The sequence below is a fragment of the Alosa sapidissima genome, chromosome 5, assembly GCF_018492685.1.
Source record: "Alosa sapidissima isolate fAloSap1 chromosome 5, fAloSap1.pri, whole genome shotgun sequence".
NCBI classification, from domain to species: Eukaryota; Metazoa; Chordata; class Actinopteri; order Clupeiformes; family Clupeidae; genus Alosa; species Alosa sapidissima.
Window position 1 is genome coordinate 5444254 of NC_055961.1, and position 26756 is coordinate 5471009.

A 26756-nucleotide genomic window follows, 5' to 3' on the forward strand; every position below is an offset into this window, starting at 1 on the left:
CCCTCTCCCCACACTGGAAAAACTATACAGTTCCCATGGTCTCAAAAAAGCCCAGAACATTATAACGGACACCCACCATCCAGGTCACTCCCTGTTTGAACTGTTGCTTTCAGGCAGACGATACAGATCAACTAACGCAAGGACAAATATACTCAAACACAGCTTTTATCCAACCGAAATAACCACCCTAAATGCTGAAAAGAGATAAGGTGCAATATGGGATCTGTTGTCAAGTCAAGTCAGTTTTATTTGTATAGCGCATTTAACATGCACAGAGTGCAACCCAAAGTGCTTGTGAAATGGATCAGTGCAATGACAGAAAGCATACTGTATGTATGTAGATGTATGTTCATACTGTTTTTATGCAATGACTGGGTATGTATAACTGTGTGTTTATGTATGCTGCTAATGCTATTCTATATGTTTCTATTAATTATTTTTTAAATTATATTTTTATAGACTCATGAATGATGCACTGACAGGAAAGCACTTTAAATTCTGTTGTACCTGTGACAATGACAATAAAGACCTATTCTATTCTATATGGACAATGACATATTCACTTTTTAAAACAATATTGTAATGTTTTGAGATGCACCTGTAATGTTACTAAGGCAATGCACATGATGTCAAAACATAAGTCACTGAGTGGCAAAAAGACAAATAGCAGCATTCCATTTGAGTCCTGTAAAAATCTAAATAGGAAAGAGCTGCAATGCTATAGACTACTGTAGAAATAGATTTCGGAATTCGGCGTGGAACATTTGGAATGCATTTCCTTTATGTTGTCTCCGAGTTATGTTTATAGTTTGTTACAGAGACCTGGAGTTCTATCAAGTTTCTTTCTCATGTTACTGTTGTACAAGGCATGCTCTGCTGTGAGGTTGGGTATTAGAAACATACTGAATTTGTCTTTTAATTCCAACTGTCAACAGTGGCAAGTAACATCTTGAGTGGCAAGGGACAACTCAATCTCAATAGATGCAACAAAAAGCTCATGTATCATGCTGTAAAAGTATTCACAGTGACAACAGACAATTGCTTTTCTCAACTGTAGGAGGATCAGAACAATTCTTCTTTGGTGCTGCTTTAGCAAATTTACAATGGTGGAATATATGCTGATTGTAGGGTCAGAAAAATGCTTTCTTAATCAGAAGAACAATGTATCGAAGGTTTATTAGCTCAATATACACTTGACAATTAAATGTGGATATGATGGAATCAATCATTTATTTCATGCAACATGGAGAGAAGTATGCATAACAGGGGCCATGTCTCTGGAGACAGTAAGATACAAACATTTTCTCATGTAAGCAGTCTTTACATTTAAGCATATAAGTGTAGCAGTCATCTCTAAGTGTTATGATTATAAGCAATGACAAATATTTCCCCACATTCCACCCGTTTGACACAAAGTGTCAACTAAAATATTGACTAACACAAAATGACAAAGAAACAGCAAATAAAAATACCTTAAATCCTTTCCATTTGCCACTATGACATGGATTCCAAAACTTTGTTAACTACAGAACAACTGTTTATTCACACACCACACAACTTAGGATAAAAGAGAAGCAATACAATGAATGCCAGTGACATACAAGTAAACAAACAGTAAGAATATACTGTAAATGTAATAGTTGTCTGACCAGCTCACCTTTGGTGGCTTTCAAGGCATGTTGAGTTTAACTCCCATTTCATGGGCTCCACCATGAGACACACATTAGTGCATCAACATTAAAATAAATGGTTAATCACAAAATACTATTGTCATCATAGGAGGAACTGGAGTCAAATCAGGGACTTTTGATTGTAATGAACATCATAATGAACTAAATATCAAATCAACACAGTTTTCTAAAGATATATTTTTGTTATAATGTGATACAAACAGCTCAGAGACTCATAACAAGGTCTAATACCTGCACATATAGATGTCTATTACTCAATACTAAGTTAAACTACTTTAGCTGGTCCAACACATCTTGTCTTGTGAATCTTTCCCATTCGCTTGGGATTTTGCCATGGCCAGTGAACTTATGGTAATGTTTTTGTTCCCATTGTTTACGAAATTTACAAATGAACCATTTCCAGTAGCGCTGATCAGAGCCATCTCCAGTAATATGCCATTTACCATAGGGGCCTCCAGCTTTTCTGTACGTCTTATAGGGCATTGACTTTGAATTATGTGTGTTGAATCGTCCATCACTAATTACTGATGAGGTACAGAAATTTATTTTAAAATTGTCTGTGCCCTCAAAACCCCAGCCAGTCAGAGCCTGGGGGCGATGGAAGGTAGCACTGTGGTCTCCGTCGTGGTTGGGGATGGTGTTTGTGCAGATGGCTTTGCAGAAAGGACACTGTGCCCAACATCCCTGGAGCTGCTGACGCAGAATTGAAGTGGGTCTCTCTCTCATGGTCTTCATGTCCATGTCTTTATCCTTAACCATTTCTTCCAGAGATGTGGGCATTGTGTCTTTAAGGAACTGCCAGTCACTGATTTTTTCTTTTTCGATGCTGCGGAAGTCCTCTTTTTTTATGACTATGAGCGCACCCACATTTTCACAGAACAATTTGAGCCACAGGCATGCATCGCCATTCTTGTCTTCCACTTCTCTAGTTATGACTGTGCTCACTGTTAACATGTGATTTTTCAGACTTTTCAGATTTTCCTGATATAGTACATTCAGCGTACTGGTATCAAGACAAAATGTGTCAACCTTTTCCTGAATAAATCTATCAAAGTATTCTTTTGGTGAATCTATATACATTTCATACATTAGAAAGTTCTCCTTTGTTGCCAGATCTTTCAGTATATGATTGTCAAGATTTGCTCGGTTACCATTGAGAGCTGGGTCTTTGGACATCATGTCACCTGCTATCTGCTGGCTGGTTTTATTATTTGCTGCACTCAAAACCTGTGGTGTGATATACTCACAAAGAAAATCAACAAATATGGTCACAGAGCTGGCTCCTTTGCAGTAATTTTTGAATGACTGCAAATATGTTTCTCTCTGACTTTGGAGATATGTCAGTGGTTGGTTTGCCTTCCTGAATTTGTCATGCATCTTCAGGCAAAGATGGACAGATAAGTCTACCTTAAATTCATTGGTGAATTGTGTGCCCTCACATTCAATGATGGCTTTTTCAATATCTGACAAAATTTCATGAATGAAGAGTTCATCAAAATCTTTCTTCTCAATTTATTTGGCAGTGATGTATTCATTTACTTTATGAGCAATCTGTTTTGTGAGAGCTTGTGCATTGTGGTCGAAATTGTCTTTGCGACGTATCCAATCTCCAACTTTTTGTAAGAAAAAAATATAATTTTTTTGATTTTTTGGATCAAACAGGGGCATTTTGTCTTCTGAGAAATACTTCTCTATCTTAGCCTTCAGTGGGGTGTAGACTACATCAAACTCTGGTGCCAGACATAAGGTCACCGTGTAAAGGTCATTAATTAGGTTGCTTCCTATTTTATTCTCCAGTTCAGTCTGAAGGTTCAATGAATGTTTCCTGAGTTCCCATGACCATTCTCCATATTTTTGTTCCAAAGAACTGTACACCATCATTTCAACTGTGTTTTTGAAGCTGAACACAAAATTCTCCTGCAGGAGTGCTGCCCAAAGGTCTGAAACTCTATATTTGAATTCTGTCAGGGAGGAAAATGTATATTTCTCCTGCCACGCTGTAATGGTTAGAAGTTTGGTCTTCAGCTCCTGAACATTCTGGCTATAGGAGGGATTAATTGGAGCCATGGGAGGGTCTCCCTCCAGGAGATTTTTGAAATAGAAGACCTGAGTGTCAATGTCAAAGTATATAACATCACTAAAACAAGTGATGCCCTCAACATTCTCCTCTTTTGCTGCCATTTGAGCCATTTCATCCAGTTTCTCCAGGAGACGTCTCCTCCCCTCAATGTTTTTATCACCAGCTGATGATTCTGCAACATTCTGGTGCACAAAAATGCAGCTAGGATTGAACTTAACCTGTTTCATTCTCAGGAAGGCCTGCACACAAATCTGAAGAATGTCGTTCATCTCAGAAGGGTTCTCGCCCATGATATTGATAACGGTCACGTCACCAATTCCAATGATGAAGGTGGCAAACTCATTATCATGGTTCAGTGTTATCTTTGAACTGAGCTCTGGAGATCTGAGACCCTCTGTGTCCACAATGATTACAAAGTCATATCCGAGGTCATTTCTGATGCTGGAGTCCACTTCTATAAGTTGCATGAAGGCTCCGCGGGTGCATCTTCCAGCACTCACTGCAAACTGAAGGCCAAACATGGTGTTCAGCAGTGTGGATTTCCCAAAACTTTGAAGCCCCAGAATTGACAGAACAAACACCTTTTTATCTCCAAGGGTTTTGATGAGCTCATCCAGGACAGCATTAATCCAAATTGAAGGAACATGGGCAGCATCTCCATCCATTAGTTCAAGTGGATACCCAGTAATCAGCATGTTCACTGCTATTTCTGGAAGTATTGAACATTCATTGTTGGCACCGTGTATGTGAATGGCCTCGTAGATTTGACTAACTTCTCTCATAATATGCCGAATTCCAATGGTAGTGGCTGCCATTTTGTTAGTTATGTCGTCCATTTTTTGTTGCAGTAGATTTACATAGGATGCTTTATCTTTACCTTTGGGTACATTTTTTATTTTTGTCCAAGTTGAGTGATAGTCCACTTCAAGTGATGCCAGCTGATCAGTGGTAAGATCATCCAGCAGGATTCTGAGCCACTGCAACATGAACAATTCTATGTCTTCAAACTGAGCAGTTATTGTTAAGTAATTCAGGAATGATTTCATGAAGTCACCAAGAGGAGTGGCATATTGCATATTCCGGATATTTGTCATTTCTGATGAAATTGGACTCCGATGCATTTCAATACTTTCCGTTTTTTCTTTCATTTTAAGTCGATATCTCTCTTTGTCTTTTGTGCACCAGTCATGCCACAATGTACCTTGCAGGGGTAAAATTGTTTCCTTCAGGGTGGGTAAATTAGACCTCATATTATCTCTCATAATCATATCTTTCAGACCAGCCATTATTTTCTGGGCTTTTTCACGTCCCTCTTGACTTGACGGTTTATCCTCATCCACTTTGAACTGTTGCTTTCTTGCCTCTTCACAGCACTTCTCAATGCTTGCAGTCTGGTTATATTCCCTGATGAACTGTTTGATACTTGAAACCAGTTCCTCTAAGAATTCAGCCTGATTCCTGTTCTTTGCAGCCAGTCTTACCTTCATTGGATTATTTGACTGCTGGATTTTATTCTTGCCTGAGAACAAGCAAATCAAGGGGACCGGAGACTTGGATAATTTCTTGGGGATCTCTTTAGCTTTTTGACTCATAGCATGCTCTGAAAGTAGAAGTACAATGACCGTAGTCATTGCTTGAAGAAACTCAAGTTGTTTTGGATGTTCCTCTGCATCACCATGGAGGTTCAGAAAGGCCACACATTCATCAAATATGTCATCTTTCTTCCCCCCAGGACAATACCATGCAATCTCCACAACTCCATTCATGAGCAGGCTGTCTGGACTGCTGCCTTTGCAATGACGATTAAAAAACACATGATGCTTTTGTTTGTTAATGACATCGTTCAGTATCTGAGATTTCGAGTTGGAATCAGAAGCGCCCAGTCTAATAAAGGAAATAATTGGCACTAAAGTATTGAACATTTGTTGGTTATGATACTTTCCACTGGTGTCTGATGCAGTTTGTGTTTTGCTGTGCCATGATTTCCTGATCTGTCGGAGTGCCCAGAGAGGGAACTGCACTTCATCTGTGCAGGGGTTGGGCACCAAGAGGGGTAGGCTAAACTGACAGGCAGAGAGTTTGGTGTAAATGTACTGTCGCAAGAAATCACTGGAGCAGTGGAAAATGGCCATGTGTACATCCATTGGGTGAATATGTGTGTGATCGCTGCTCTCCACCAAATCTGACTTATCACAATCAAAGAAGTTATCATCATCATCAGCATTATTTGCAATACACTCCTTAAAATCCTTGTTAATAGTGTCTGATTTTACAAACAGACCTTTAAAAGTTATGATTATCAACAATGGAAAATTATTGGAAAATGGAAATAAATTTTTCCCCACAAGTAATTATTTTAGCTCTTCCAAAACAGATTCTTTCTTGATGTTTGCCCATTCAGGTGGAATTGCTCCATTGCCTGTGAACCTGTACTTGTATTTTTCCTCCCACTGTGGACGAAACTTGCAAATGAACCATTTCCAGTAGCCCTGAGAACTGCCATCTGGAGTAATGCTCCATGTATCATAGGGGGGTCCAGCTGTTCTGTACATTTTATAGGGGATCCATTCACCATCCTCACAGGTTCTGAAGCTTTGATCACTTACTACTGATGTGGTACAAAAATCTATGCAAAAATGGTCTGTGTCCACAAAAGACGTGCCACTCAGAGCTTCAGTGCGGTGGAATTGAACACTGTGATCCGCGTCATGCTTGGGGATGGTGTTCGTGCAGATGGCTTTGCAGAAAGGACACTGTGCCCAACATCCCTGGAGCTGCTGAAACAACATCGAAGTGGGTTTCTCTCTCATGGCTTTCATGTCCACCTTTTTATTCTTAATCATCTCTTCCAGAAATGTGGCCATTGTGTCTTTAAGGAACTGCCCGTCTCTGATGTCTTCCCTTTCAATGCTCCGTAAGTCATCTCTCTTTATGACTATGAGCTCCCCCACCTTTCTACAGAACACGTCAAGCCACAAACTCGCATTGACGTTCCTTTCACCCACTTCTGTGGTTACATTTGGGCTTGCTTTAAGTATTTGATTTTTCAGGCTATTTAGATGTTCCTCATAGATTGATTGCAGCTTTCCAGTATCACAACAGAATTTGTTTACAGTTTCTTGAATAAATCTTTTAAAGTATACTTTTGGGTGATCAATATACTCCTCATACATGCTGAAGTTCTCCTGTGTTGCCAGATCCTTCAGTATATGATTCTCAAGATTTGATCGGTTGGCTTTGAGAGCTGGATTGTTTGTCTTCAAGCTATCTGCTATATTCTGGCAGGTTTTGTTATTTGCCGCATTCAAAACCTCTGGTGTGATGATTTTACAGAGAAACTCAACAAATATTTGTACAGAGCTGGCTCCTTTGCAGTAATTGTTGAATGACTGGAAATATGTTTCCCTCTGGCTTTGTAAATATGTTAGTGGATGGTTTGCATTCCTGAATTCTTCATGCATGTTCTGAAGTCTTGAAACATTGTTCAGGCAAAGACTAACAGACAAATCCACCCTAAATTCTTTGGTTAATTTGGGGTTTCCTGATGTGTTCTCAAAATCATCAATGGCCTTCTTGATACCCGACAGAATTTCATAGATGAAGTTTTTATCAAAATCCTTCTTGCCCTTTTCCTTGACAGTGATGCAATCATTTACAACACACTTAGACTTTTCCATGAGAATTCTTATACTCTGGTCGAAATTGCCTCTGTAACTTAGGCCTACATACTCCAGGAGGCGTCGCTGAACGCATGCCTTTGGATCAAATTTGAACATTCCCTCTTTCACTTTCTTTAGGATATTGTTGATATTGTGGAACTGATTAAGCAGGACATCTTCTACTATAACTTTCACATCGAGTGGTTTGTCAGTAGGCTGGTTTTTCACCACATCGTTTGTCCAACTAACCCAGAGTTTGTCAAATTCCTCTCTCATTTTGTCATCCGTCACATGCTGTGTTTTAAGGGTAGATGCCAGCCTTTTGCTCTGCTCTGTCAGCTGATCCATGTATTTGGCTCTTTTCTGGTCCAGTTCTGACCTGTTTTGCTTGGCAGTAAGCAATTCCTTACATGTTTGCATAATGCCCTCAATTAACTCACACTTTAAGCTTATGAAGCGTGTATCAATATGTGCCTTCCACTTTATGAGGATGTCTTTATTTTTGTCTTCTGTGAAATACTTTTCTATTTCCGTCTTCAATTGGTTGTACACTTTGTCAAACTCCTCTTTCCTAAGGTCACTTGCTGAATCAGGTTGCTGCCAATTTGATTTTCGAGTTTAGTCTGATGGCTTAGGGAATGTTTCCTTAGTTCCCATGACCAAACTCCAAACTTATGCTCCAAAGAACTGTACACCATCATTTCAACCGTGTTTTTGAAGCTAAACACAAAGTTCTCCTTCAAGAGTGCTGCCCAAAGGTCTGAAACTCTATATTTGAATTCTGTCAGGGAGGAAAATGTATATTTCTCCTGCCATGATGTAATTGTTAGAAGCTTGGTCTTCAGCTCCTGGACATTCTGGCTATAGGAGGGATTAATTGGAGCCATGGGAGGGTCTCCCTCCAGGAGATTTTTGAAGTAGAAGACTTGAGATTCAATGTTAAATTGTATAACATCACTAAAACAAGTGATGCCCTCAACATTCTCCTCTTTTGCTGCCATTTGAGCCATTTCATCCAGTTTCTCCAGGAGACGTCTCCTCCCCTCAATGTTTTTATCACCAGCTGATGATTCTGCAACATTCTGGTGCACAAAAATGCAGCTAGGATTGAATTTAACCTGTTTCATTCTCAGGAAGGCCTGCACACAAATCTGAAGAATGTCATGCATCTCAGAAGGGTTCTCACCCATGATATTGATAACTGTCACGTCACCAATTCCAATAATGAAGGTAGCAAGCTCATTGTCATGGTTCAGTGATATCTTTGTACTGAGCTCTGGAGATCTGAGGCCTTCTGTGTCCACAATGATTACAAAGTCATATCCAAGGTCATTTCTGATGCTAGAGTCCACCTCTATAAGCTGCATGAAGGCTCCACGGGTGCATCTTCCAGCACTCACTGCAAACTGAAGGCCAAACATAGTGTTCAGCAGTGTGGATTTCCCAGAGCTTTGAATTCCCAGAATTGACAGAACAAACACCTTTTTGTCTCCAAGGGTTTTGATGAGCTCATCCAGGACAGCGTTAATCCACACTGAAGGAACATGGGCAGCATCTCCATCCATTAGTTCAAGTGGATACCCAGAAATCAGCATTGTCACCCCTAGTTTTGGAAGCATTTCATATGCATTGTTTATGCTGCCTTTTTCGGATATGTTAATGGCCTCGTAGAGTTGACTGACTTCTCTCATAATATGCTGAATTCCAACTGTAGTGGCTGCCATTTTAGTAGCTATGTCGTCCAGTTTTTTATGCAGTGGAGATACATAGGATGCTTTATCTTTCCCTTTGGGAACATTTTTCATTTTTGTCCAAGTTGAGTGATAGTCCGCTTCAAGAGATGCCAGCTCACAAGTGGTCAGATCTTCCAGCAGGATTCTGAGCCATTGCAACATGTATATATGTATGTCTTCGAACTGAGCAGGTGTTGTTAAGCATTCTATGAATGATCTCATGAAGTCATTGAGAGGAGAGGCTTTTTGTTGTTGCTCATTCCGGAGATATGTCATTTTTGACCAGATTTCACTCTGATGCTTTTCAATACTATAATTTTTTTCTTTCATTTTAAGTCGATATTGCTCTTTGTTTTTTGTGCACCAATCATGCCATAATTTACCTTGCAGGGGTAAAATTGTTTCCTTCAGGGTAGGCAAACCATCCTTCATATGATTTTTCATACTCAAATCTTTCAGAACAGCCATTAATGTCTGGGCTTTTGCATGTCCCTCTTGACTTGACGGTTTATATTCATCCACATTGAACTGTTGTTTTTTTGCCTCTTCACAGAACAGCTCCATGCTTGCAGTCTGGTTATGTTCACTGATGCACTGTTTGATACTTGACACTAGTTCCTCTGAGAATTCAGCCTGATTCCTATTCTTTGCAGCTAGTCTAACCTTTGTAGGATTCTTTGACTGCAAGATTTCATTCTTGCCTGAGAACAAGCAAATCAAGGGGACAGGAGACTTGGATAATACCTGGGAGATCTCTTTAGCTTTTGGACTCATAGGATGCTCTGAAAGGAGAAGAACATTGACCGTACTCACTGCTTGAAGAAACTCAAGTTGTTTTGAATGTTCTGCTGCATCACCATGAAGGTTCAGAAAGGCGACACAGTCATCAAATATGTCATCTTTCTTCCCCCCAGGACAATACCATGCAATCTCCACAACTCCATTCATGAGGAGGCTGTCTGAAGTGCTGCCTTTGCAATGACGATTAAAAAACACATGATGCTTTTGTTTGTTAATGACATCGTTCAGTATCTGAGATTTCGAGTTGGAATCAGAAACACCCAGTCTGATAAAGGAAACAATTGGCACTGACGTATTGAACATTTGTCTGTTATGGTACTTTCCACAGGTTTGTGTTTTGCTGTGCCATGATTTCCTGATCTGTCGGAGTGCCCAGAGAGGGAACTCCACTTCATCTGTGCAGGGGTTGGGCACTAAGAGGGGTAGGCTAAACTGACAGGCAGAGAGTTTGGTGTAAATGTACTGTCGCAAGAAGTCACTGGAGCAGTGGAAAATAGCCATGTGTACATCCATTGGGTGAATATGTGTGTGTTTACAGTTCTTCCCTGAAACTGACTTATCAACACAATCATAGAAGTCACCATCATCATCATCAGCATCATTTGCAATATCTTTTTTGTAATCCATGTTATTAGTCTCCGGTTTTACAAACAGATACCTGGCTTTGTAGTCCAGTGTCATGAGTTTGTATAGATAATGGGAACTCAAGTCTTTCTCTGTTTTGGGCGCTTTTACATTCAGAGATAATCTGTCTATGACAAGAACACTGGCTCTTGTCATCTTTTTGGGGTAGGAGTCTTCTAGACCCAACTTCTGAAGCAAATCCATAAAGCTTCTACCCTTTTCATTTAGGTCATACACTGGTGAATTGTGCTCATCTGTTTTTGGAAGCTCAAGTAAAGGTGCCACTTTCTTCACCAATATATCGTTTAGCTGGCATGTTGCCTCCTCATTCCTCATTGTCCTGCTTAATTCTTCCTCCTGCCTACCCTCTATGATAGAATGCAATTCATTTTCCAGTAATTCCCAGTCATTCTGCATTTTTTCAACTACTGATGTAATGGTATTTGAAAGCTTGTCCTTCATTTCTGTTTGTAGGAGCTGCACTCTCTCTCCTTTTTCTCTAGGTGAAATTCTTATTTCTTTGTCAGTGGAAACAGTCAATGCTGTCAGCAACAGGTAGGCCTGGACCCTAATGGGACACTGTTCTCTTAGAGAGGAGTAGCGGGTAAATGCATCATGTAGTTCAGACTGCAAGAATCTGATTTCATTTATACTCAGAAGATGATTGAATGTTTTATTTTTTCTGCTGTATCCTATAACTGTGATTATCGATAGGATCAGCACTCTTGCTTCCTCTTGGCCATCATCTCCCAATGTCTTACAAAGTGAATTCAGTGCAAGGTTTACAGTGTTTGTAGCTTTCCTTGTAGCACTGTGTTCCTGTTCAGAAGAACTGAAGGCATGTCTGCTGTCTTCCACCTCTTTTTTTGCACATTGCAAAATTCTGTCTAGTTCTGCGAAATCAGACACAGGAATGTATTCATTTGAGTCCTCCTCAGTTTGGTAAGCCCAGTTCATAATTAGTTTTTGGTTTGGGAAGTTTCCCACTTTATAAAGATCCGGTTCCAACAGAGAGCACATTAGAAGTCTCAAGTTCATATCTGTGGACTCTCTAGCTACTTCTAATAGATAATTTTGAAGTATCTCATTTGAGAGACATTTCAGAAGCCACATTCTGTGAGATCCTGTTTTCTCAAACAGACTGTTTTTGAAGTCCAATAATCGTGTCAAGTGAAATTTACAGTCGGTTACACTCCATGTCTTCACTGACTGAATCAGTGTTTCTGCTTTTGCCTCATATGAAAGAATGTTCTCTCCCCACACCTCTTCCACATCTTCTCCAGTGATAATTTTGTATGTGTCCATCAGTATTCTGCTTAAATTGGACACATCGGTGAAATCATCTCTGTGAGAAGCTGTTACTATTTCCCAGACAGGAATCAGTGTTTTGCCTTTGTCAATAACACTCCAGGTTCTGTTATTTGCAGCAAGATGGGATTTCCACAACAAGTAATCATCAATCTCAGCAGGACCACCCGTTTTACTGACTGATCACTAAGTCAAGTATTTCACTGTGGTCATTATATGTCTATGTTGTCAACGTGGGAGTGCGTGTGTTAACAATTGTTTCTTAAGTTTTATATTTTGTATGTCTAATCTTGCTGAAATGTTCAGTACCACAAGTCTAACGGTCTGATTTTAAAAGTAATATGATGGACAGTCTTCAGTGAGTCTCCGACAATGACGGTCTTCTGTGTTTCACATTGCCTGGAGGAACAAAATAAATTCAGAAATTACTACATTTACAGAGTTATAAAGTGTAACATGTTCAACAACATGCATACTGTATTTAAATTTTTGAAACATTTATGCAACGAGAGTGGATGACCCTATAGTTTCGAAATCAAAAGTGGCTGTGGTAAACAGTAGTAGCAACGTCTACAGTGGGCAGTGCTTCGATTTGGCCAGCTTCCCTCGCGGTCCGCGCGCGGGATCACGCAACTTTAATTTGTATTTTTCCAGTGACGCTGCAACAACGCTGCAACAACCCAAACAACTGGCAGATGTCTCAAGTGAGCAGGGTGTCTCGTAAAAAGAAATGGAGCCTGGAAAACCCTACACAGACTTCACTACAGACTTTAGCAGACTGGTTTAAAAATAATTTAATAGCCAGAAATATGTCTGCCCTGCCCTAATAAAGAAATATTTGGTTAACGGCGAGTGAATCCCGTTTGCAGCCGTAGAAGAAACGCAGGATAAATTAAACATTCTGGTTTTCTCCGAGTGCAACGATGATAGACAGACATCATTAAGTTTACTTCATTAGCGTTTATTTTTTTGATTATTAAAGAGTGTTTTTCATTTAAAAGCTTGACTTCGTGCTTATTCAGAAGAGCATTTAGTGCTCTCCCCAATCCCAGACGTTCACATTGCATGTTTGTTTGTAATGGATGCAACCGCGAGATACGCTTATACATTAATTTAAAATCAAACATCGCAGTTTATGTTCAATTCAGCATCTCTCATAATGTGATTGGATATGTTGCTGTCAATTCCCTACTCCATATACTAACCACCAATGAGGGCGTCTCTCGTATGAAAATTCCTGACACTTCCCACCTAAAGAATAAACGCAAGGCTTTGTCTGGTCTTCAGCCCCGAATGTTTAAAATGTATATAGCCCTGAATATCATTTTAAAAGTAGTCTGACAAAGCTTATTGTTTTGTGACACAGCTAAACACTGGTACCGAACGTCTATAACATAGCCTAGGTGGTCGCAACTCACAAAAGTAAAGCAGATAGAAAGAACTCACGCAAATCTAGCCTACAACACGCAGACAGCTTCTTGCGCAGGGAAGAGAGCGCGTGCACTGTGCTTTATGATTGTTGCCTTCTGATGGTATCTTGCTAATTAACTGAACTACATTAGGTGCAGTGGCGTAACTACAGTATAGTAGGTGCAGCAAGTGCAGTCGCACCAGGGCCCGTGACCTCCCGGGGCCCGTCGCTACCCCCGCCCTGCCTCCTTTTTTTTTTTAGAACTTTAGAAATGTTAGAGCACGGAGTGAAGCGTCACTTTGACGAACTATCGGAAGATGAGCGCTTAACCGATGCAGAGAGATAGTTCAAAGTGCAGGTATTTAATGCAACTCTGGACATCATAATCAGTCAGCTCTCCCAAAGATTTGCAAGTATGCGGGAAACTTGTCATGTGTTTGAGTCTTTACGTCCTATGATCCTTCAACTCGCCGGTGATGATGAACTGCTTGAAAAGGCAAGACGTTTGTCAGACCATTATAGCATGGACATTGCACCGACATTCCCAACACAACTCCTCTCATTCACGTCTTGCTTTAAAGCAGAGATTTCACAGAAGTCATCTATTTTTCAACTTGCCAAAATGCTGGTGGTAGATTATGACATTGTAACATCCACATTCGGGGAAGTGTATACTCATGTTGTTTCTGACATTGCCTGTGACTGTGGCAACAGCTGAGCGATCTTTTTCCAAACTCAAACTTATTAAGACCTACCTAAGGAGCAGCATGTGGCAGGAGAGGCTCAGTGGGTTAGCTATCCTGTCCATTGAAAATACGAGAGCCAAAGCATTAAATATCGGGAACATCGTTGACGATTTTGCACAACGAAAGGCTCGTAAGATGGCCTTCTTCTAATGGCCTAATTCACACATATTGGGGATTGTATGCATATGAATGATTTTTTTTTGTTTCTGCACGGTTAAATAAGTTAGGCTACATTAAGTTTTGTTTCTGCGCAGTGCGATTTTATAAGCAAGTAATCTACGCTTGCAGTTTCAGCAGAGGGTTTAAGAGGCGCATTGAGCGCATTGAGTGTTCCCATAATTCCATGCGAGTTGATGTTAATGCAGTAGGCCTAATATTAGATTACCCTGGCCTGCAGGCTGTTAATAAAATTATTTTTTAATGTTTTCACATGTAATGGATCCTATGTAGTCGAGTGTTTTTTATTTAAAATTGTAATCTGTAACTACTAAACTACTTCGGTGCCTCAGGCCCTTTGCATAAACAATTAAAGTCACCCTTAATGTGTATTGCATGTATCAGAGCTAATTTATCCTGGGCCAAAGTATGTCGGTTTGGGGCCCGCGTAGCGCTCTCACACCTGGGCCCACCATTGGAATGTTACGCCATGATTAGGTGACACAAATGGTATTGCCTTTATCTTATAACTCCTTGTCTGAGCGACTACCAGGCCTATGGTTTTTAAAAGTCAGATGTTCCCTGACAAAGACATTCGAAAATTAAGAATGTTTATTGACTTGAAAAATACACTAATTTTTGCAAACTCCCTTCATTCAACCCTTTAAGACATCGCGGTCTGGTGCGCTATGTAGATCGTTTCTCGTACCATTTAATTTCTCAGAATGTAGGTCTACTAGGCCTACAATAACGTCATCACCAAATGCATCTTTTATTTTTAGTTGATCAACCACAAAGAGTAGCATAGGCCTACTGTGCACAGTGCACTGACGACTGTAGCAGCCCAAGGTAACCAGTTGTTGTAGAGGAGAGGCAACCCCTTGTTTCAGATAGCCTGGACAACATGTTACCTGGGTGTTGCTTACGTTATTAATTAATGGTAGCCTACAATAGTTAATTGATTCGCTTAACATATTAGTTGGCTCAAAGAGTAGGAAATCAGGATGGAGAGAGTCACGCGTGTGTTGCTTTTGCGGGATCGAATCCAGTTTAATGCTAGTTTTCAAAACATATATTTTTTTACATGTCTTTTGTCCGAGTGGCTGTAATGTAGCCGAGCGCTCATGGCGTATGAAAAGCGACTTCAAACCGCCTAAAACAACTTGTTTGTGAATGTCTGACAACTGCTGCAGTGCATGCACGCGCAAGGAAACCAGTAGGTGGAGAAACCAGAAGGCACACAACACCGGAACGATTTTAAGGCTATTTCGCATAGGCTACTCAATGGTGCTATTTCACACGCATTATAGCGACCCCCACTCACCGGGGTTAGGTGGAAGGTGTTAATAGACGATTGGCGTAGCCTACAGTGGACTAGGGATGTCAAAATTGCTCAAAAATGACGTTCGAATATCCCCTCTAAAATAAACACATGTATTCGAATATATTGGCATATCTAGGCTATATTATTTGCGCATTATGTCAGTGACGCGTATCATGTCATCTGTTTTTAACTTTTTGTATGGTTATTGCTTGACAGGGGGGATCCCAAGCAGCTTTCAGCCATGGCATTTCCTAATTCACCCGACACTGATATTCAAAATGTTGAAACTATTTCAGCATAGCCCATAAGCAGTTTAATTAAATGTAATGTTAGTTGTAAACAAACGGGCTTGGCCGTTTGTCTTGGTGAGGCTTGGCCTCACAGATGCGCTCGTGCCTTAAATGGCAATACAAATCTTCACGATAGGCCTAATTAACTGACCGCCCGATTCACGTTGGCTGGGGGGCAGGGGGGCCATCAGACAAGGGTCTATGAATTGTTAATCCGGCCCTGCCCCCAACGAACGCAACTTTCCACCTCTGAGACAGCTTAAAAGAAGTCTAGAGGACTCCTAACTCACTAAGACCTACTTACTGTAGGCTGCGCAAACCACAGGCCTTTTTTGGGCAAGCCTGCATTAAAGGCAGGCCTTCTGTTGAAGAATTTTATATAAATCCTGCGCTAACAGTAGGCTAATCCTCCGCTACCACAGCTGTGGATAGTGTGGCATGCTCACGCTTTATGTCTCCTTCTTGCAAACTAGGCCTATAGCCCAACCATTTACGTCTTCAAAAAATAACAACTTGCCAGATATGCCTTCATATTTTTGGGCTTCATTCAGCATTTTGTTCTTCCACTGGAAATGACTCTTCTAAATTTGCTGCCTGCTGCATCCTTTCTGTTTGTATTGTTTAGAAAATGTTTGACGTCTTGAGTTAATTCATTAAACATTGTTTGCTGGTAACCAGCCACAAATAGCCTACAGATTCTTGCGTGCGTACATTCTCTATTCTCTCCAAAATGTGCCCGTTCTATAGGCTGGCCAAGTGCGTAATTCTGCGGCATAAAGCAGATGTATTTGTTTATTGTACAGAAAAATAAAAATAACCTGTCAAGCAGTCAATTGACTACATTGCAGTCAATAAGTAGGGCAAATTACGAAACCAAAACGTGGGTCATAGTTGTCTAAGCTTCTGCTGTGAGGCCAAACCCATGAACAAAGACGCATTGATATCTGCAATAGAGTTTTTTTTGGCGAAACAAGCTCACAGCCGAACGAGTCATAGCACTGAACGAAGAGGCAACTGGCATGTGATCTCCCCACGGGCCAATGGATGTACAAGTTTTCTCCTGTGCCTACGATATTTAATCCAATTTTTATGATAGTATGAAGTACGCTTTGTATAGGGTACTATCTTAATTGCTTTATACTCAATACTTGACCAATGGCTATTGCATCTGTCTATTGAAAGTGAGAATGTGGCATGTGATCTACTGTGTAGGCTTCATAAAATAAAATAAACAGATTGCTAATGGCCTACTACAAGCTGATCTGGGGTGCGTTTCCCGTACAACTACGGAGGTTAGCTTTTTACTAACAGGATGCATCGTTCAACTAACCAACATGTAAGTTACGACTGTTTCCCAAAACTGTCGTACTTACATAGTACTGTAAGTTTGGACCACGATAGTTTCCTAACTTCAGTAGTCTGGACTAAGGTGGTTAATGACGTTTAGTAGCACGTGAACGGGCACCTGCACATACTTCTGTGGCGCATTGCGTTAAGGCCGGCAGATGACAGCCGCCGTTGCACAGCAGTTACCAGTCCCCTGTCCAAGAGTTCGAATCTGGGTTAAGATTTTGACAACAATATTGACATCGTTGTTTACCTAAGTTTATCTTTTGTGCAGATCATATTATCAAAATCCGAATCAGCCTTCTTGGCTTGGTTTGCATAAACTAACAAGGACCCCCCCCTCCATGAAAATCAAAGACTACCTATTCTCAGCTGACTCGTCAAAAAGTGCGCACCACCTTATTATTATCTGCAGGTGTGTGACTTACTTACATGCACATGGCTGCAAATTGACTTTTAATTTGTGTATTTTCTGCCTTGGGCATTTTAAAATATGGATGTATGGTGGTTAGAAGTGTAAATATCAATTGGAAACCTAAATATATTTATGATTATTAATTTGCAAACAAATAACTGGCGTCAGTGACGTCTTTGACATGAAGATCCCTGGAACTTCTACTAGCATTCTACCACAGGTCGAGAGGTGTAGTTGTAACTACACAACTTTACGATAGTGGTTGCGAACGTTCGTTGCTACTATGGTTTTGGGAAACACTAACGTAGTGTAACGATGCATTGGACTATGTAAGTTCCAAATATGAATGTAATTCTGCGGCATAAAGCAGATGTATTTGTTTATTGTACAGAAAAATAAAAATGACATGTCAAGCAGTCAATTGACTACATTGCAGTCAAGAAGTAGGGCAAATTAATTTACGAAACCAAAACAGGGGTCATAGTTGTCTAAGCCTCTATAGCATAGCCTGTTAAAAACGTCGCAGAAGCCTACCCAAGGCTACAGATTAATTCTGAACAGTTATTTCTCTACTGGCTCAATTATCACACCACTGTTTTGATTTGCGTAGTTGCGTTAACCCAACACTGACAATAATGTAGACAGCAAATTAAGATATTTTTTCGTTTTGTGGAGCGGCACCGGTAGGCCATCAAAAGCAGATTTCGATTTTCATTACCACCGTGTAGTCAAGCCTTAAGCCATACCCAAGTAGCCTAAATCAAGGTAATGTTTAACTCATTGAATGCCAAGCTGTTTTTGGAAGCTTTGTCCTAGAGTGCCAGCAATCTAGACCATTGTTGATGATTTTTGTACAGCCACAGCATATTCTGTGTTATAGCTATGAACACATACAATGGCTCGTTTGAAAGGTGAGACTTTAAGCTCTCAGTGGGTGCAAACCGTGTATTTCTACACGCCTCTGTTCCTGAGAAATCCCAAGCTAAACAGTGGCTAGTTTTCATCAAAATCCCTGTTTTTTTTTTCTAGAAATGGAGATATAACGTCTTTCATGAAATATGAAGTGTTGCCTGTAAAGTTTCCGGGAAGTGACCTAGCGAGACCTGGCGAGACTGCCACCTAGTGATAGACCCACGAAAAAAAAGCTAAAAACGTAATATTACGTTTTTGGCACTCAACGCATGGGAAGGAAAAACGTAATATTAAGTTTTTTGCACTCAATGAGTTAATTATGCATGATTTATTTTGTTATTGAATTCGTAGGCTGGGATTCCTATCGGCAACAATTATGTTTAACGGTAGCATCCTGCTTTTTCAGAAGGGGCGGCAGTCAGGCTACTGACAGAGCGATGTACAGTGGAAGAGCGACGCACAGTGGCTGAAAGTGGTACTAAAGTTTCAAGCATGCAGCTTCACGCCGCGTAATGCGCGACTGAAGGGGCCATTTGAAAGCGACGCCCACTGTTTATATATATATATATATATATATATATATATATATATTAGTTATATAGAATGTCTATTTATACTCTACATATATACTCTATTTATCTCTGTAGAAATGTCATCTGGAAAACATGTATTTATCAAACTATACACTGTACATTATTAATCTCTATTGTCTACACAACCATACTCTACCTGCACTTGGTATTTACTGCTTCTTTGCACTTCTGGTTGGATGTCAACTGCATTTCATTGGCTCTGTACCTGTAATGACAATAAAGTTGAATCTAAATGAAAAGTTGAATCTAAAGCTAAATGACAATAAAGTTGAATCTAATCTAATTACACCTTTGTGTTCAGTTAAGGTCTGCTGTTTATTCTGATATACAGTTTGACATGTGTTGAGCAAAGAGTTTGTGAGATATTCCACCTTGATGAATTGAGATGAGCGCAGAGCTGCATGCAGAATAATATGATCAGGCTTGGAATTTCACCATTTTAGTGGCAAGGCCACTTGGCCTTCAGTTGGGCATATTTGGTGGGGGACACAAAGGCCACATGTCAGGGCACCAAGGCCAAAGTTAACTATGCAGTAGTAGGCTATAAAAATGATCAAAGTTGTATTTAGCCTGTTCACAGCAGTAGACCTGCATCACTGTATGAAACATTACCAAAACATAAAACATATTACATAGAACTGTAAATCATCTGATCATCTAATATTTACAGATATCTAGGCTATATTTAACATTTATTTTATATTTGGCCTGTTATGAAATCATGTATTGAACAATTTAAGCACAGCTCAACTTTAAGAAACTCAAATAGCCTAGATGCATGCTTAGCATTTTGTGATCATTAAGGCTACTTTCACAAACTCTTAGTCAGCTGTATATCCTAGATTTTAATATTTACCAATATCTAGGCGATATTTGTAACATTTATTTTGCATTTTGCCTGTTATGAAATCATGTAGAAAGAAATAAACACATTGTGAAACTTAGAGCCCAAATTTAGAGACATGCATGTCGAAATTTGCTGCAAATTCAAACCCGGATTACTCTGGAACGGCTAACTGTACAGGAGACTGCTTTACACCTTTTGTGTTCGGTAAGGTCTGCTGTTTATTTTGATATATGGTTTGTCATGTGTTGAACGAAGGGTTCGTGAAGTATTCCACCAAGATGAATGGGTAGGGAGATAGGCGCAGAACCTAGAATTTATGATTCAATTTAATCATATTATTTACTTGTCTCGCGAACCGTTCACCACATCAATTAGTGGTTAACATTGTTTAAAAGCTGAGAAAAAGCTCTTTCATGTGATGTGATACTTGTGATGTCTGTATGATGAGTAGGCTACTTCGCGAGTAGTTCAACTGAGAAGAATGGGTGAATTTGGACACACTTTCTTTCTTGCCGTGCGCTGTCACTTTCTCCACTGCGTAAAAGACTAGATTCATTTGCACTGTGAATGCTAAGATTATTTTGACAGGCCACAGGCAAATAAAATACGCTATTAGTCGGACGCAAACCAGAATATTGAAAGAAGAGGGCACCACGGCCACAGTGGCCTGTAAACCTCTGATTTTCAAAGGGGCGTCACGGCCAACGCAAGGGGCAACGTCGTGGCCGCCGTGAAATTCCTACCCTGAATATGATTATTTCTTTAAAATTCACAATTTTCTCTCGAACCATTTATCACAACAAATAGCAGAGCAGCTAGCACTGTTTAAAGGTGAGAAAATGTTCTTTCATGTGATATATGTATGATGAGTAGGCTACTTTGTGAGTAGTTCAAGTAAGGGATAATGTATAGAACGCCGGTCATTATCGGGAAATAGGTCCCGACAGGGCGAACCGGACCCCGACGCGCAGCAGAGCATAATGACCAACATTCTATACATTATCCCGCTTATTACACGGCTACTTGCCCAAAACGAAACAATAAACTCCCCACGATATGACTCTTTAGCCCACATAGCCTATTTGTTATCGTTTCATCTTGGCTTTTGGTGAGAAACAAATAGTTCGCAACAGCACACACTGAACTTGAATCAAACATTCTTTAGAACACAGCCGATCAACCGTCTGCTTTCACTTTTGAATGAAGCTCCAGTCCTTGCGCAGTAATATGAAAGACGTGAATTAGAAGCACAAAGCCCATTTTCCGGTAACGCTTTAGAATAACATGTGCTTATTAGGTACTAACAGTGCATAATAAGCAGTTAACAATTAATTACTAACAGTTAGTTAACTGTTGTTATCCTTTAATAACATGCAGCTTGTAAGTGTTAATAAGCAGCCTTTTAAGTTACTTACAAGCATATTTGTTAACAGTTGTAAGTGTTAACAAGCAGCTTGTTAATGGTGTATAAGACAAAGAGGTGGATAACTAATACGCTTATAAGACCTTTCTTACCTATTTGTAGTAAATTTTGCAGCCCCCCGATCTAAAGCAAGGGCCTGTAGCCTATAGCTCCACAAGCCCGACCTTCTATCTCTATCTACTGTATCTATCTATCTAGCTTGGTATAGCTGTGAGAAATGCACCTTCAAAATGGCTGCAGAAAGCAGGGATCAAACCCTGGTCTCCTGCGTCATAGAGTGATCTGTTACTGACTGAGCTACAATCCTATCTGTGTTTTGAGGAAAATGTTCATATTGATTCTATATTCCGATAATGTTCTATATCATACCAGCTATGCTTTTTACAAATATGTCTCTGGTGGAAAAGTGGTATTAGTTATCCACCTCTTTGTCTTATACACTAATAACAAGCATTAACAAGCTGCTTGTTAACACTTACAACTGTTAACAAATATGCTTGTAAGTAACTTAAAAGGCTGCTTATTAACACTTACAAGCTGCATGTTAACAGTTAGTTAATGTTATTAAAGGATAACAACAGTTAACTTACTGTTAGTAATGAATTGTTAACTGCTTATTATGCACTGTTAGTACCTAATAAGCACATGTTATTCTAAAGCGTTACCCATTTTCCTTGACAGCGGTCTGTTATACTTAGCAACGGTCTGTTATTGAGAATTAGCAGACCACCGAACGTTGGGAAGGCCCATTCAAGTGAATGGAGCATTCTGCAGCACTCTGAAGAGCCGTATAATAACAGAGAAGAATGGGTGGCCTCACTTTGTGTCCGTCTGCCTCATAGGGCAGGATTAAAATAGTCAGCGAATCAACAATCAGAGAAAACTGCGCCGATTACGTTGTAGGCAGATATTACACCTACCTGCTGTTTGTTTAAAGAGCCTACCTATGCCTTACACTTGTCTCCTGTCATTTAGAAACAATACGCTGTGGTCTAGTCTAGTCATCAACAGAAAATGAACGGATTGAAAAATAAAAAAGAATGGATTTGGCGTGACATTTATTGCGTGTGCGTGAGAGCGTGAGATTGATGCTGAAAGTGTAAGTAAGTGTCACGCCAGATGCGTGAGAGTTGGCAACCCTGCCAAAACTATTTACACTGCATGAAAAGTGTGATTTTCGTCACTATGCGGCACTGTAGATTGTCGTGGAAGTTCAGGTTAACGGCTGTTCACGGTAATTTGCAGGCAACGCCGAAAACTGCCATGAATTGTCAGAAATTGACGTGGGCCTTGCTTGGCAGTCGTCCCCCCATGACCCCCCTCCTCCTAATTCTAGGGGAGGAGCTTTAACATGTAAATGAAAATGCTGTGAGCTATGCAAATGCAAATCAGGGTTGCGGGGGGGGGGGGGGGGTGAACTGTGCATGCTGGCATGACTGTGGCCTTTGGTCTTGCTTAAACAGTGGATGTGTTAACCACACAACTCCCAGTAATACGCTCAACAGGCAGAAATGATGCTGGGTATGACATGTCTGTTCCCTGCAAGCTCCAATAATGTAACCTGACTTAAAACAGTCGATAGAGTTTAGATTCAGATTTTCCCTTCACACCAACACAATGACAATTTCAGAGGCAAATATATAAATGATTGTCTTTATCACTATCTTCATTCAACAAAAATATATGCAAAACTGCATATCTTTTTGTTGAATGAAAATATATACCTATATATATATATATATATATATATATAGAGAGAGAGAGAGAGATTGCCTATTTCCCTGGTAGTAGACTATTTACACAGTCCAAAACATTCTCAGTCTATACGCCACAGCAGGGTCACTTCAATAAACCACTAAGTCCAACCGTTACGCCCCCACACCAGCAGGGGAGACACTTCCTCTAGTGAGCAGTGGTTGCACTGTGGTCGCGCTTCCACCAGAACAGCTGATAGGATAAACAACAGTCAGTGTGCGGCGGCAAATTCAGAGAGGAGCATCTCCAAGCCTCGCCTTCCCACAGGCTGCAGCGAGCTGTACTTGGATTCAGCAGAACAGAAAGGCTAGCCTACAGTTTCATTAGGCTACTACTTAGGGTTGGGCGAATGAAGCCCCATGAGGCCTTGGAAGGTTCTTCCTGATTGTATCATAAGTGTTTCGAAGTGTCAAAGCATCGAATACAAAACAGTGACATCTGGTGGTTAGCAGACATAACGGCGGCTCTCATTAGCGATTAAACAATCACAGACGAAGCCACATGCCGACCAAATGGCCCTGCCGACCAAAACAGAGCGGAGAGACAACGTGTTCTGTTCCCTTGTGAGTAAAAACTATTAGGCCTACAGTCATTGGAATAAATATTATAGTTTTGATATGCTTCTAATGATTCGAATTGAAAATGTAATGTGCTTGGTTTTAAATAATCCTATGTTTCCGTGGAAATCTTAAAATGGCCTTGGGAGGGTGGTAGCGTGTTCGTATACCGCGCGCGCGACCGGGGTTCAAATCCTGCATGTTCATAATTGCCATGCGTTAGCATTATTTGATATTGCATGCTTCTCTATAGTGGTTGTGTTTAAGACTTTATTTGATGTTTTGCAAAAACTAATGGCAAAATAACGTAGGCTAATTGCTGCAGATGACCACAGCAGTGTCAGATAACAGAAAACATATAAAGGGCATTGTGAACAGTGGGGTTTGTGAAAACATGTTGCCTGCTATCCATTGAGACGTGTTAAATCAATGAGACAATTTGACTCCGCAATTGCTCAAAGTGTTAACACTTTAAAGGTTTATCGAACCTGTAACGCTTTAGGGGTTTGATACAAGCACCGGTGCCCCTGTGTCAAATGTCCCATTTAAACTTTCAGTGACGTCCGAAGCTTCGTACGTCATCAGTCACATGACCTAACAACTTTGATACGCGCTCCGATAGATTGTGCCGAAGCAGATTGCTTCGCGGAACTGATATGAGCTTCGGTGCCTCGGTGTCAGACTTCCCATCCCTACTACTACTTCACGTTACTTGGATGTATGTGGATGTGAATCCTAAACAACGCGCCCGTGATCGTCGGCGCTCATTCCTTCTAGAAGAGGGGACCTTAAATGAGCACTTCCCTTTTTGCTTGGAAGAATGGAGAGCGTTGGATCTAGTGCCAGATGAGTGGAGTAGGGTCCGTCTGCGGCATGGGCGTGTCCGTCATTAAACAAGAACGCCCATTGGGCGTTCCTGGTACTGCAGCATCGACCAATCACGAAGAGCTTCAAGTGACGCTGGGTATGATGTCATTTCTTCTTCCTTTTCCTCAATTTCATCCCGTGTGTGCACCACTGTCTATGGTGTGCACAGAAAAGGTTTCTCGGTATTTTCCATTAATAAGATAATTTCCCCGGTTGCGGTCATTCAATGAGAGATGTCAGTAAGTTGACTATTGTTTGTTTTGACAACATTGGGGAAGTATTTCCATTTACCCTACATCACTAAGCTGTTGTTTCGTCTTAATTGTATCAGAATCTGATAGTAAAAGCAACAAGTGTGGTTCGGTAATCTCATGTTATCTTGTTCATATTTAGCAGCTAGCCAGAAGAGAGCAACGTATTACTTAAAACTGTTTGTAGTTAGATGTTAGATTTTGCTGCGAAGACTTTGCCAAGTATTTTCCTGTGTAGCTGAAATCACAGATAATACTTATATGGACTGAAATGACCAGAGCACATTGTTAAGTTGGATGTTCGTGTTCGTTAGCATCGTTGGTAGGAGTTCGTTGGTAAGAGTTAACGTGCTAGCTAGCATGGCAATGGCACACTATTACATTGGTGGATGTGAAGCTACGTTTTGGTGGCAGGTATAATTGTGGGTAAGTAGTGTTTGTTATTCATCTCTCTGTAATCTCTCTAGCCCTGTAGGATAAGCTGGCGGACCCCCCCCACCCTCTCAAGCAAGCAGTGAAAGGTATCACTTACTATATTTGTCCTTTGCCATTTAGTTTTATTTGTTGCTCATGAAGATGGTTAAAAAAAAAAAACTCTCTTTCTCTCTAGCCCTGCAGGACAAGCTGGCGTACCCCTCCCATCGTCTCCATCGGCCCAGTTCAGCACCACCTTCCAGACAGCAAGCTGTGAAAGGTATTACATACTGTCTCTGTACTTCAAGCTACAAATGAAACAAAAACAAACTTGGCCATTTATTTGTATTTGGTGCTAATGAATATGGTATCTAGTCTCCCTCCCCTTCTCTTCTCTTCTTTCTTTCTCTCTCTCTCTCTCTCTAGTCTTACAGGACAAGCTGTCGGACCATTCTCACCCTCTCCATCAAGCACATCAAGTGACAGGCCAATCTTCCCCCCAGAAGTGTTACAACAAATTATTGGAGAAACACTGTGTCTTGATATGTCTATGCTAGGTGTTTTTAACAGAGTATCAAAATCTTGCTGTACTCTCTGTCCACTAGCCACTTTTTACCACTGTCTTACTGCTTCACTGTTTGCATGCTATATTAGCACATATGCATAACCCCTCCCTCCATCCCACAGCCGGATTGTGGCCACACTTATACCTTTACTTAATACTTAATGCTTTATAATCAATACTCGTATAACGGCTGTAACCCTATTACGTCAACCCATTCTTGCACTGATATAGTTTTTCTATAGTCTTTTTTATATTACCTTGTCTACTCTCTTATATGTCCATATTTATTTTATGCTGGTCTCTAGACTTTATTCTTGCACTGTTGGACTTACTAATTTGCACCATCACCATGACACTCACTCTCACAGAGCACCTTACCTTACTATGCACAGAGAATCACAGGCTCAGTCCCTGCCTCAGTCATTGCAAGCGCCTCATGCTTAATCACCCCTAAGCACACTATGGATACTGTTTTAGACTTGATTTAGTGTTATTCAGTATAATTTGTATTTTAGTATACCCTTTATCTTCTACTGTCCTTATTGCTTAGTTGTGTTTTTTATATTATATACTTTTATTACTTTTTTTGTTGTTAGTGCATGTTGTGTGTGATGTCTGTATGCTACTGAGACTTTGAATCAATAAAGTATCTATCTATCTATCTATCTAAATCTTTCAAAACACTTGCAAAGCCCTTCCACCCCTCCATTTACATTAATGATGCTTTGGCAGAACAGGTTTTTGGGATTTCACAGCCTATTTGGCAAATCAGTTATATGTCTATGGGGCTTGTTAGCCTACAGGTGAATAAGCTCCTAGTGTAAGAGTGTTTTTATTATTATTATTATTTAATTATGTTTTTATTTTTGAATCTTTGCAAGTAACTGTGAATTTGTGAATTGGGCACAATGCACTGAAATACATTAATTCAATATGCTTTACTGACCCCTGATGCTATCGGCCAGCTCTCTGGCTCAAAGCATTAAG

At 40.3% G+C, this 26756-nt stretch overlaps 2 protein-coding genes and 1 long non-coding RNA gene across 5 annotated transcripts in view; 1 reads left to right on the top strand and 2 right to left on the bottom strand.

Moving 5' to 3' along the window:
- Positions 1-1322: 1322 nt before the first annotated feature.
- LOC121708398 (interferon-induced very large GTPase 1-like) lies at positions 1323-7850 on the bottom strand. The gene is made up of 3 exons (XM_042090996.1): positions 6209-7850; positions 4284-4288; positions 1323-2042 (listed from the first exon to the last, which is right to left on the bottom strand). Exons 1-3 carry the CDS (start codon positions 7848-7850, stop codon positions 1962-1964), a joined length of 1728 nt encoding a protein of 575 aa, XP_041946930.1. The 3' UTR covers positions 1323-1961.
- Positions 7849-26756, bottom strand: part of LOC121708394 (interferon-induced very large GTPase 1-like) — a 30082-nt gene continuing 11174 nt past the window's right edge. For 2 of the 3 annotated variants that reach the window (XM_042090987.1, XM_042090988.1), the window contains 2 exons: positions 19227-19295; positions 7849-12295 (listed from right to left, as the gene is read on the bottom strand). In XM_042090987.1, coding sequence (XP_041946921.1) covers positions 7967-11893 — 3927 coding nt within the window. In that variant the 5' untranslated portion in view covers positions 11894-12295; positions 19227-19295 and the 3' untranslated portion in view covers positions 7849-7966. The remainder of the gene's footprint in view (positions 12296-19226; positions 19296-26756) is intronic. The other variant, XM_042090989.1, reaches the window with a different exon arrangement.
- Positions 25277-26030, top strand: LOC121708403. Its single transcript, XR_006031638.1, has 3 exons — positions 25277-25311; positions 25401-25484; positions 25631-26030. It is a non-coding gene; the product is annotated as an uncharacterized LOC121708403 (long non-coding RNA).